The sequence below is a fragment of the Peromyscus leucopus genome, chromosome 5 (genome assembly GCF_004664715.2).
Source record: "Peromyscus leucopus breed LL Stock chromosome 5, UCI_PerLeu_2.1, whole genome shotgun sequence".
NCBI classification, from domain to species: domain Eukaryota; kingdom Metazoa; phylum Chordata; class Mammalia; order Rodentia; family Cricetidae; genus Peromyscus; species Peromyscus leucopus.
In genome coordinates this window covers 84,487,717-84,500,823 of record NC_051067.1, presented here as the reverse complement: position 1 = coordinate 84,500,823, position 13,107 = coordinate 84,487,717, and the positions used below count along the sequence as shown (strand labels likewise).

The 13,107-nt window shown below is 41.9% G+C and overlaps 1 protein-coding gene across 1 annotated transcript in view; it reads left to right on the top strand.

Annotated features, from left to right (window-relative positions):
- LOC114694526 (carboxylesterase 1E-like) overlaps positions 1–10,349 on the top strand; it is a 31,308-nt gene extending 20,959 nt beyond the window's left edge. The window contains 6 exon segments of the mRNA XM_028871496.2: positions 914–994; positions 1,257–1,404; positions 8,564–8,695; positions 9,665–9,737; positions 9,989–10,071; positions 10,074–10,349. Coding sequence (XP_028727329.1) covers positions 914–994; positions 1,257–1,404; positions 8,564–8,695; positions 9,665–9,737; positions 9,989–10,071; positions 10,074–10,159 — 603 coding nt within the window. The 3' untranslated portion in view covers positions 10,160–10,349.
- The last annotated feature ends 2,758 nt before the right edge of the window (positions 10,350–13,107 follow it).

Below are 13,107 nucleotides of genomic sequence, written 5' to 3'. Positions count from 1 at the left end.
AGGGCTGTCTGTCCGCAACCATGTTTTAGTTGAGAAAAGAAATTTCTCCTCAAAGCAGCAGGCTTTTCCGACAGTCGTTATAGGGAGACTGGCTCACCCTGTCGTGTGACTTTCCGTTGCTAGAGGCTATGCTGGAATTAGACCAAGTCACTGCATAGTACTGAGACAGGCTGAGAGTTCCACAGCCCTCACTGCAGAAGGATTGTGTAGATATCAAAGAATACAACAGATGATGTCTGATTTCCCTGTTGTCTGTGAGATATTGTTTCCCATTTGCTTTGAGGGTCATTGTGCCCCTTGACCTGATCAATACACATATTTAGAGTATCTTTTTCATGCCTGGATTTCTGTACAAGTCCATCTGTTTCACTGACTGGTTTAAAACTTATAAACAGCCATGCCCATCAAAGCCTAAAACAATACTTTTATTCTGCTTTGCCTTAATTGCTTAATTGTCTTAGAGTTTCTATTGCTGCAACAAATCACCATGGCCAGAAAGCAAGTTGTGGAGGAAAGGGTTTGTTCAGCTTACATTTCCATATTGCTCTTCCTCATGGAAGACAGTCAAGACAAGAACCTGGAAGAAGAAGCTGATACAGAGGCCATGGAGTAGTGCTGCTTACTGACTTGTTTTCTCTGGCTTGTTCAGCCTGCTTTCTTACAGAATCCAGGACCACTATCCCAGGGATGGCACCATCCACCACAGGCTGGGTCCTCTCCCATGGATCACTAATTAAGAAAATGCCTTACAGCTGGATCTCATGGAGCCATTTCCTCCACTGAGGCTCTTTCTTCTCTGAAGACTTCAGCTTGTGTCAAGTTGACACACAAAACCAGCCAGTACACTTGGCCTATTTGGTTCATTTTGCTAATTCCCAAGGATTCAAAGGTACTTTACTGTGTTTTTAAACAGATGATGAACTATCCACCCTCTGAAGTGACATTGGACCAGAAGACGGCTACATCACTCTTACAGAAGTCCTCTTTTATTCTTGTAAGCACTCAGGGAATTATGTCAACTTGTCATTTATGTCAACTTATTTGAAACAAAGAAAAGCTGTGAGTTTGCCCCAGATTACAAACCCAAATGTCATGAAATGACTGGGGTCTTCCTTCTGATCCCATTTTTTTTTTTTTTGACCTTCCCACATTACTACCCAGGAGGAATTTTTCCAGGGCTCAAGAGGTTAGTAGTCAATGAAATGGAGAAGGCACACAAATCACATGCTAGTGGTCATTTTCCTCACCCATTCTAGGACCTCCCGGAGGATAAGATTCCAGTTGTCATTGAGAAGTATTTAAGAGATACAGATGACCCAGGCAGAAATAAAGAACAGCTTCTGGAGCTGATTGGAGATGCGGCATTTGGTGTCCCATCTGTGATCGTGGCTCGTGGACACAGAGGTGAGTTCCAGAGGTTGGACAGGAGATGGACCCCTTAGTTTACCACTTTTCTCTCTGACTGGCTTACGGCCTGGCATATGCAGTCATGAAAACTGTGGACACCAAGCCTCTAAGACTGACTTTTTAGCCTCATCTTCACACTGTCCTCTTGATTTGCACCAACGACATTATCTGAGGAAAAATTGAATTGCAAGGGAATAAAAGGGTGTTGGTCCCAGAAAACATGAGTTGGGAAATGGCGAGTTGACACTGGAAGGAAATGCAGGCCAATGGATGATGCCTGGAGCTGCAGAGGGCTGGGAAACAAGCAGAACTCATGTCTCAAGGAGATCTCACCTGAGTAGTAGGGAATTGGGGCATTTCTCCATCATCGACCATTAGGCTAAGCCTGGTGCAAATTGTTGCTATTTTGTTGGGTGCTGGGCTGCTGTGCAAGTAGACAGAATAGTGTGTAGTAACCAGACAAAGATCCCTCAGGTAAAGAGTGACAGGTGGTGGAGGCAGACAGAAGTCAGGCTGCAAACAGGATACACCATCTGTCACAGGGTCCCTTATATGAAGTTACACCGCTACATGGGGTTAGAGGTCAATGACTTGGTGGAGTTTTGGAAGGGGTTCAAAGTCGGAGCTAGTTTTAGAGTACTAGTGGCAGAGCTAGGAAGAGTAGGAATGAGGTAAAGAATCAGGAAGGGTGCTTGTGACCAAGGAGGCCAGTGAGGGAGGGGACCTATGGTGGGTAAGAGTATAGATACTCTCAGTGTTCTTGGCTAGCTTTTGTGCATCCGAGTGTGCCAGGATATGAAGGCTGAGGTCTGTCACAGAACCTTCCTATGTGACTCAGTGCTGGGCATGGCTGTGAGGCTAGGGGGAATGAGCTCACCATAGGGATGGTGACCTTCACGGCCGACATTTGTGGAGCCTTCTTCTCTCCCAGCTTTCACTCATGTAATCTGCAAGCCAGCAAATAATTCTCTGTTCTGGATTGCTCTCCCTAATTTTCTGGGAAGGTTTTTAAATTTTTTATTTTATATTTTATTTATGTGCAAGTGTTTGTGTGTGTGTGTGTGTGTGTGTGTGTGTATGTGTGTGTGTGTGTGTGATGTTTGTGCTGGTTCCTGCAGAGGCCAGAAGAAGGTCATGGGAACCAAATTATGATCCTCTAGAAGGCAAGCAAGTGCTCTTAACCACTGAGCCTTCTATGCAGTCCTCCAAGGGGGTTTTAAAATTCATGTTTGCAACCATGATGTAAACTAGGTACAGTAACCACCTGCTGCTACTTCCGTTCCCCCAAGGGCAGGTAAGAAGAAAAGGGATGAACACAGTGCTATAATGAGGAGACAGAGACAGAAAGAAGGAGGCTATGTAAGAGTATTGATGAACTATATACATATAAATACATATGTATAGCAAGTGCAGTAATAATAAATATGTAAGTAATAAAAATACAAACTGATATTGCAGTTTGTATGTTCAATGTAAAACAATTACTATAACTTTGCTACCTCAGCAAATTTTGCTTAGTGAAAACCTGACATTTCCTCTCAGCATTTTTCTTTAAATATAACTTGAATACTGTTTTTATTATTAAACTAGCCTTTTTCACTTTTTTATTTATTACAGTATTTATCATATTGTAGAGTGTAAGTAAAAAATGAAAAGGGGGGGCTGGAGAGATGGCTCAGCAGTCAAGGGCACTGGCTGCTCTTCCAGAGGACCTGAGTTCAATTCCCAGCAACCACATGGTGGCTCACAACCATCAATAATGAGATCTGGTGCCCTCTTCTGGCATGCAGGCATACTGTATACATAACAAACAAACAAATAAATAAATAAATAAATAAATCTTTTAAAAAATGAGAAGTGGAGGGACCAGTGAGAATGGTTCGGCAGATAAGATTCTTGCTGCCAAAGCTGATGACTTGAGTTCAATCCCTGGGACTCACATGGTTGTCCTCTGACCACACATGCACTGTGGCTGCTCATCCAACACAAAATACAAATAGTAAGAATAATAAAAAAAAAATTGAAGATGAGTATAATGATTCTGACTGTATGACAATCCATCCACCTCTCACTTCTAGCCTGTGACCCTTTCACTCTTGGCTATCTTGAGATCTTTTGTCATAAATCACATGTGAGTCAAAATGTGTAGATTTGTCTAACTCAGTCTGACCGAGCCCTTTCAGTGTGTTTTCCATCTTCATGTATGTTGTCATAATGGCAATTTATCTTCCTTTTTAAGAGCATGCATTATTCCATCTACAGTATTCCACACTGTTTATGGATTTAGCTATTGATAGACACACAGTAATTCCATGACTTGACTTTGGTGAGCAGTGCAGTCATGGGGCAATTGCAATTTTCAACACACTGCTTTCAAGTTTGGGGGGGGTTAAATGAAAAACCTGGGATCAACCTGTCGCATGTCAATTCCATTTTTAACTTGTTTTAAACACTGTCCTCGTGTTTTGTAGTGTACAAGTTGTATGGATAAGTTTCCTTTACTTCTCATCCTTGCCAACACTACTTGTTATTATTAGCTTTTTGTTGTTGTTGTTGTTTAGGGGTTTTTTTTCGAGACAGGGTTTCTCTGTGTAGTTTTGGTACCTGTCCTGGTTCTCACTCTGTAGACCAGGCTGGCTTCGGACTCACAGAGATCTGCCTGGCTCTGCCTCCCAAGTGCTGGGATTAAAGGCGTGTGCCACCTCCACCCAGCTATTATTAACTTTTTATAAAATACATTCAGACTGGGAAAGATACTAACTCATTGTGATTCCAATTTGCATTCTCAGAGATCATTGATGTTAACAATTTTGATTTGTCATCCATTTTTACTTTTATGCCTTTTTATAAGAAATGTCTACTCAAGTCCTTGTCATTTTCTTTTCTTTGTGAGACAAATTCTTTCTATTTAGACAAGGTTAACCCTGGCCATGAACTTGATACCCTCCTGACTCTGTGTCTTAAGTGCTAGGAATACAGGTGTGCCTTCCCTCCATGTGCCCCCAGGTCTGGATCTTGACCCAAATAAATGGCTTGTTGCTTTGCTTTTTTCCCTGCTATTCAATTATTCATATTCCTTAGATAATTTATATAGCAACCCTTTATAGTACATATCATTTGAAAACACTTTCTACCTTGCACACACGCGCACACACACACATGCATACACGCAATCAGAAATGGGTTGTCTGTGTAGACTGTTCATTATTTTCCCTTTGCTTTGCAGGGAGCTATCCATCCCATTTCACAACTTTTGCCTGGGTTGTCTCCACTTCTCGGGTCAAATACAGAGAGTCATATTGCAGCAATGTCATAGTTTTTTCTTCCTCTATGTTTTTTATAGTTAGTTTCTGATTGTGGATTAGACTATAGTCCAGTTTTCTAGTTTTTCTCTTGCAAATCATGTGAGATAAGTGTCCAACACTTCTGCATGTGAAAATTCACTTTTCTGAACAGTGATTTCTGAAGTGACTTTCTTTTTCTAATTTTGCTTTCTTGGAATGTACAATAAGGATAACATAATAACTAGAGACTCTGTTTATTCTAGGTGAAAGATACAGCACACAAATTTTTCTCATGAAATAGAAAGTCTTGCCATATTCAAATCACAATTGACTTTAGGCTCTTGACTTCATTTGGGGTTCCTTATGGAATTCTACTGGTCTACCTTTTCTTTTTTCTTGTTGTTGTTGTTGTTGCAAGTTCTTTGTTATTCTAAATACATGAGTTTTAGTACAGCATGAAAGCACTGGATCAGACATTGTTCTTGTTACTCATGATTGCCTTGATTTAGTATGAACCTGCATGTGTGCATTTGTGTGTGTGTGTGTGTGTATGTGTGTGTGTGTGTGTGTGTGCATCATTACTCTCATCCGTGTGAGTTCATATGAATTTAGTATTACTTTTATGTATCTGTGAATATTGATATTGGAATTTTGATAGGAATTGCACAGAACCAGTTGAACACTGTGTAATGTGGACATTTTTGTCCACTTTTGTTTTTATTTTTTCAGACAGTCTCACTATGTAGGCTGGTCTAGAACTCACTATATAGACCAGGCTGGCCTTAATGGAGATGACCACCTGGTTTTTGTCCATCATTCTGTAATGCTGCATATCACAAAAATGAATCAGTTTTCGTAGCTCAGTGATAAATCTTAATGCATCAAAGTGGATTAGCCTTTAAATGTGCTGTTATATTTTATTACTAGCATTTGCTTGAGTGCTATATATCTATACTTATAAAAGATATGGTATATTTGCTATTGAATTGTTCTTATAATGTCTTTGTCTTATTTTAGTTTGAAGAGAGTGCTGTCCTGGAACTACTACTACATTCCTGAATTTTAAAAAAATTTGGGGAGAATGTTTGAGCTAATACTTGTTTTTTCTCTGTGAGCGGTGTGATCCATCTGTGAAGTTATCAGAATGTGTGGGATGTTTATTCATAGGTAGGAGGCTTATGTTATCACTAATTCAATCTATTTGGTGTGTGTGTGTGTGTGTGTGTGTGTGTGTGTGTGTGTGTATGTACAGGTGCTGTAGAAGTCAGAAGACTGTATTGGATCACTTGGAGCGGCAGTTATGGATGGCTGTGAGCTCCCCAATGTGGGTTATGAACAAACTCCAGTCCTCCAGAAGAACACCATTCCTCCTAACCACTGAGCCAACTCTCCAGACGTTACTTCATTTTTTGTAGACTATACTAAATGGAAAATGTCTTTTTTCCTCTGAGGTTATCCAGGTTGTGTGTATAAAATAATTTGTAATACTCTCTTATGCTCCATTGTACTTCTGTGGCATCATTTCTAATACCAGCTCTTCATTTCTGCCTTTTCTCTTTTCTTTGTTTGACTAAAGGTTTGTTAGTCTTGCTTTTCTTTTTAAGAAAAGAAAAGAAACTCTTGATTTCTCTTATTCTTTCTTATAGTTTCAGAACTCACTTTTAAAAAATATTCTTATTTAGTTAGTTTTATGTTTGTGGGCATTTTGCCTTCATGCACGTCTGTGCACCATGTGTGTGTCTTGTGTCCATGGAAGCAAGAAGAGGCATTAGATCCCATGGAGCTATGTATGGTTGCTGTGACCCTCCATGTGGATGCTGAGAACTGAAGGCAAATCCTCTAGAAGAGCAGTCCGTGCTCTTAACTGCTGAGCTGACTCTCCAGGCTTTTTATCTAATCCTGATTATTTCTCCTTCCAGCTATCCTTGGATTTACTTTGTTGGTTTTTTTAGGGTCCCTTTGGTGTGACTGTAAGTCATTTGATACTTTGCTTCTTTTTAGATGTAATTGTTTAGTGCTATGAATGTTTCTCATGAGACTGCTTTTGCTATATCCCATAAGTTTTAGGAAGCTGTGACTCCATTTTCACACACACACACACACACACACACACACACACACACACACGTATGAATGTTCATGGGTGTGGGCACATACTTGTGTGTGTGAATGTAAGGACCAGACCTCTGTTGCTCTCCACCTTGTATATTAAGACAGGGCCTCTGACTTGAACTCAGGCCTTGACAGTGCAGCTGGTCTAACGAGTCAGCTTGCTCCAGATCCCCTTGCTCTGCCTCCAGCCCACTAGGATTACATCAATCTGTAAGGCCAGGGGTGGACTGTATGTACATGCACACTGGGCATCCAAACACTTTTCCTCGCTTCCATGTGGCAAACCTTCCCCACAGAACCATCTCTCCAGCCCTGTTTCAATATGCTTTAATTTTCCACTTAGTTTCATAACAGACGTATTAGTGGCTCGGGACCATGTTTCCTTCCATCAGTCTATGAATTTTCTAAAATTCTTCCTGCTGTTGATGTCTAGTTTCAATCCATGATACTTGCTCTAATTCCCATCTTTTTTTTTTTTTTTTTTTTTTTTTTTGGTTTTTTCGAGACAGGGTTTCTCTGTGTAGCTTTGCGCCTTTCCTGGAGCTCACTTGGTAGCCCAGGCTGGCCTCGAACTCACAGAAATCCGCCTGGCTCTGCCTCCCGAGTGCTGGGATTAAAGGCGTGCGCCACCACTGCCCGGCGCCCATCTTCTTGTATTAGCTGGTGATTGTGTTGTGTCCTCAAGTGGGATATGTTCTACAGACTGTTCTGTGAGTGCTTGAAACTAATAGCTGTTGTGTTGGCATTGGGTGGAGTATTATGTACGGTGCTATTAGATTGATTTTTCAAAATACTATTCAAGATCTGTTTCCTTAGGAATTTTCTACCTGAATGATCCATCACTAACAGTGCTCTTGTATTGAAGCCCCCTTTATTATTGTATTACAACCTACCTTTCTGCCCTTCAGACCTTCTGACACTTGATTTATACACTTAGATGCTTCGGTGTAGGATGCTAAGAACAATTTTGATTGCTAGAACAACTCCACATTTCACATCCCTTTACTGTGCACTTTTGTGTCTTTGAGGTCAGAATGTACATCACTTTGTCATGGAAAATATTTTGGCTATAGCTATTATTTCATTTAGCTATGTTTTTTATAATATTTGTCATGGCCACGCTAGATGTCCTGAATATTGTTTGTTGTTCTGTATCATTGACTTTTGTGCTTTCATTTGTCTCATGTTATCCATTATCATCTTCATGCTTAAATCGGGAAAGTATAAGGGTTCCTGTAAGGCATGTCTAGAGTGATGAGTTTCATTGACTTATCTGAAAAAGCTGCCATCACTTCTGAAGGACAGCTTTCTCCAACGTTGTATTCCTGAGACAAAAGTGACCAGTGCTCCATATCTGCCTGTATTTGTCTTTAGAAACCCTCATTTTCAGACAAGGATCTTGGAAGTGCCTTACATTTTCCTGAATAGATGAGAAAAACACTTAGAATTGTGAAAACAGAGATGAATGCAGGACACTCAGCAAGTTGTGGCTCTTAAAAGAAATGAACATGAATGCTGGTGGGTTATCAATGAACACTGCAGTGTGCTTACTGGATGCAGTGCATTCATAATTGTTTCCCTCACATGAACATCACGTTTCGATCCCACAAACTGCATAGTGCTAAACACATCCAGAATCTTGTGTTAAATTATTTCTCTATTTCACTGATAGTCAGAGGTCTCCTGCATTACAAAGCCCTTGGTACCATCCAGGCTTGTGTCTGGCAACATGAACTGTATGTGAACACATGTCTTCCCAGATGCTGGTGCCCCCACCTACATGTACGAATTTCAATATCACCCAAGCTTCTCATCAGAACTGAAACCCAAGACAGTGAGTGGAGACCATGGGGATGAAGTCTACTCCGTCTTCGGTGCCCCGATTTTAAGAGGTAATAGAGCTTTGCTGCCTGTGAGCTTGCGGTTAGGAGGTCTGGGTTCCAGTTTTGCTCCTATGGCTCCGAGTACATTTCTCCTCCTCTCTTGATGTCCATTTCCCAACTCAGGGTAATAGAGCTGAGCTCAATTATCAAGTGCCAAGCCTTTCTCCCATCCAGCATGAGGAAAGGTTCATACTCAGGGGAAGCCAGCAATACTCTGTAACGGGATCTAGACCAGTAATAGCACCAAGAGAAATGGGTCATCTGAGTGTCTCATTGGAAGACAAGAATGTCATTGCTGCTTCACTTCCCACTCAAAATGACTTATCAGAATGTGAGTGAGGATGATGTCCAGCTGTTCCTGAGCGTGAGTCAATTGTCATATGCATCTGTCTGCTCATAGGCATACTTAGCCACATGTGATACTTTAGCTATATTGTAATCAATGTATGTAGAGAAAACATCTCAGAATGTTTTCAATACTGTGACTTCCAGCAGTTGCTGTGATTCCAGTTGCTGTGATTCATGACTGGCTATGAGCCACCTTTTGGCTATTTACGACACACTCTGAGCAGCTTCTAAGATTATATCTTAGGACCATTGTACATCTAATCGTGGGTTTGTGGGGAATACTAAGAAAAGATGCAAGGTCCAGCAATCCTGTGAAGCCTGTGGTTCCACTGGACTCCTTGTCTGTGGCATTTCCATATCAAGGAGTCTAGAGTTGAATATGGATCACTGCCAGCAGATCAACGCACTACGTGCCTGCCTGCCTGCCTGCCTGTGGTGTCCTAGATAAGGCATTCCCAAAATGAAAGTGCACACCAACGAAGCACAGTCTTCCAGCAATGAAGATTTTGACTCAAAGGCTTTGGTGTGAAAGTATAAATTCTACTTCTCTAATAATCTCCTAAGTGATACTGCTCTCATTAGCTTATGAACCATGAGCTGAGTCAAAAAGATTATTCTTACTGCTCACAGGTGGCACCTCAGAGGAGGAGATCAATCTCAGCAAGATGGTGATGAAATTCTGGGCCAACTTCGCTCGGAATGGGTGAGGCTGGTGACCCAGATGGAGCCAGGACGGTGGGAGAGATGGGACAATAAGGGTACCCAACGGGAAGGGGTGGCTTTTAAAGTTTAAGTGATCAGCTCTAATCATGTGAGCCAGGGCTCAGACAATGCTGCTCCCATCTCTGAGGTGCACAGTCTTTGGAAGGGATAAACCAGAGGTCCCCATAGATGTAATAAGAATGTGGGGAACACACGAGAGTTTCAAGGAATTCTATTTGATCCTGTTCCCAGGAACCCCAATGGGAAGGGGCTACCCCATTGGCCAGATTATGACCAGAAGGAAGGTTACCTGCAGATTGGAGCCACCACCCAGCAGCCCAGAGACTAAAAGATAAGGATGTGGCTTTTTGGACTGAGCTCCTGGCCAAGAAGCCACCATTGACAGGACACACTGAGCTGTGAGTAGAAGGCTCTGCCAGCCTCAGAAGACCATGGGAGCCCAAACGAGGCTACTCCACAGAAGATTGTTTTGACTAACAAGTTATTGGGGAAACTAGGGAATTGTGTGGTGGGAGTGGGCAGAGGCTGGGGAGAGAGACTATTTGTACACATGGACTCAATTTGGGAAATAAATATTGGTTTGTAAATGAAATCAAGGTTGATATCCTGGATTGGAGATGAATCTATGCTCCTGAGAGAGAAGCAACATCATAGGAGATGTCTCTGCAGAGAATGTCTATGGGGAATAATTATCCAGAAATCTAAAGGAAAAGGAGAGTAGTGGAGATTCCTGCTCACCTACCATCTGCTTCTGAGTGATGACATCATCAGCATGTGAAGAAACTGACTTTAAAGGGTTTAGTGGAGTATTAGGGGAAGTGGAGGTTGATAGAAGAATATGAAGTTTCTGGGACCACTGAGTCAGGGAGGAGTCACCACATAACTGACTTCTCCAATCAAGTGCAGGTAGTAGCCTCCACAGAAAGTCCTACTCAGATTTCTTTATCCTGAAGAATGAAATCCATAAGGGAAAGGATAGGGCTGTCTTTCCTCTGAAGGCATGGTAAAGACTTATAGAGGCTAACGAAAAAGAATATACATATACATATGTGTGGGAGAGCAGTAGGAAACTGTCCTGGGGAGTGTTACTAGCAATCTTTTGATGGTCAGGAAGGACAAGGTCACAGAGAAATCTGCATTCCAATGTCCAAAAACATGGGGTCCTCTTAAGAATTCTGGAAACTGGCTTGGATACCACATTCAAGTTAACAGCTACTGGGTACCAAGTATGAGGAATCTGAGTGAACAAAATCAAGTGTGGGAGAGAATCCCGTGAAGGGCTTATGCACAGGTCAGGCTGAAAGCTGAGCACTGAGAAAGACATAAACATGCCCTGCAGCATCAGCCTTGGTGTAAGGGTTAACAAAGCACTGGCTAACATTGGCATAGTTTGGAGGAGCAGTGGTCTGTGGTAGTGAAGGAGAGAAAAAAAAAACTAAGGCCTCACTTATATCCTATACTAAAAAATGCAAGCCCTTTAACACACACACACACACACACACACACACACACACACACACACACACACACACAAGCAATGGATGGGGGTTTCATCAGACTAACAGAAAAACAAGCATGCTCATGTTTACTTACAAATACCATCTACTTCAGTTTCTTTTCTTTTTGTATCAAATTTTAAATGCAAAACTTGCAGCCACAGAAAAGAAGACCCGGTTAACAAGAGACAAAATAAATGAGCAGCCGATCTAGACTGAGTAATAAGACAGGTGTTAAATTGAGTAGACTGGGAATTTTAAATGACCATACAGGAGCCTCACATGCTCATGGTGGTATTTTCAGCAGAGACACAGACACCAGAAGAAAGACGTGGAGTCTGAGATTGCTAATCTGGAAGAAGTACTTCCAGCCTGTTCGTGTCTCTGCCAATGGTAAATTTCTGTTGGCTGACCGACAAGAAGTCAGTCTTGAGAGCTTGTTTTCCTCTGAGAAATCGAGTAGTCATGTGACTGTGTGGGAGGCTTTCCAGGATCACCTGAGTGGTGGGTGGAGGGGACCGTTCCCATCTACCACTCCACTCCAAACACTCAGTGTATGTTGTAACACCATATCATATAACAACCCACACTCCACTCATCTCAGCAGGCAAAACAAATGTTTGCTAGCAACGGAGACGCATACCATCGTCAGTTCAGCCCAGGCTTGGCTGTGCAGGTAACACTGGTGCTGCCCATCCCTGCTCATTCTGGTGATCAGAGTATCTGAGCAGTTAAAACTGGCTCCATTCACAAAGTGTCCTGCTGGTCACGGTGAGCAATACAATTACAATTTATAGGAGTCTGTCCTCTCCCTCTAGAGTGAGTCTCGAGGATCTAATGAGGTGGTCAGGCAACAAGGGCCTGTTCCCACTGAGCCATCCCACAAGCCCTTATTTTGCTGTTTAATTATATCTTTCCCTCCTTTCTTTCATGGTTCTCTTTCTTGAACATATTCTGTATTTTATTATAGTTGTTATTTATTTGTAAACATTTATTCATTTCTGAGAGGACCGGTGGCCAAACCAGGGCCAAGACAGGCTCCCCTAGCAGCCCTGACATGGACCAGGCCTTAGTTTCAGATCACTAGAATGGGCTGGAGCTGAGCAAGCAGTTCTCAAGAAAAACCACAACTTAAGGACAACCAATCAACAGGTGCCCTGAAGACTCCCTGACTCAGCAGACACTCCAAAGCCCCTTCTGCTGGCTCAGCAGATGGCCCCCCAGACCTCTGCTAGCTAAAGATAGTTTTTTCTACTTTCTTGTCAACAAGCCCCTAGACACTAGACTCCCCACCACCAGTAAGCCCCTAACTACTACAGCCTCCCACCAATCAGCTCCCAGACTAATCTTTCCTCCACCAATCAGCACCAGATTAATCCCTCATCCCTGGAATTCCCCTAACTCTGCTTAAAAGGAACTTGTGACCTTCTTTGGGGTTGCTATTTGCCACCCCAACTGTTTGCAAACAATAAATGCTCTTGCTAAATTGCACATGTGACTGTTGGTCTTTCTTGGGGGTTTCTCTCAGACCCTAACAATTTCTAACCTTTTAGTACATTTTGCTATTTTCCCCTTTGTTTTCAATTACCAAATAAACATAACGGCCCATCTAGATTACTATACCAACAAAGTTATCCTCAAAATTGAAGGAGAAAAAAAAAAGCCTTCAAAATACATAACTAGAGGAATTTGTGAGTTCTAAACCAGCATTACAGAAGTAATATAAAATCAACCATGACAACAGGAGAAAGATTAAGTCACAAGGAAAGAGAAAATAAACAAATAAGGATCATGAAAAATCAAGCATTGTTAAATCAATGAGTAACCAAACCTCTGGAAAACAAGAGAAAAAGG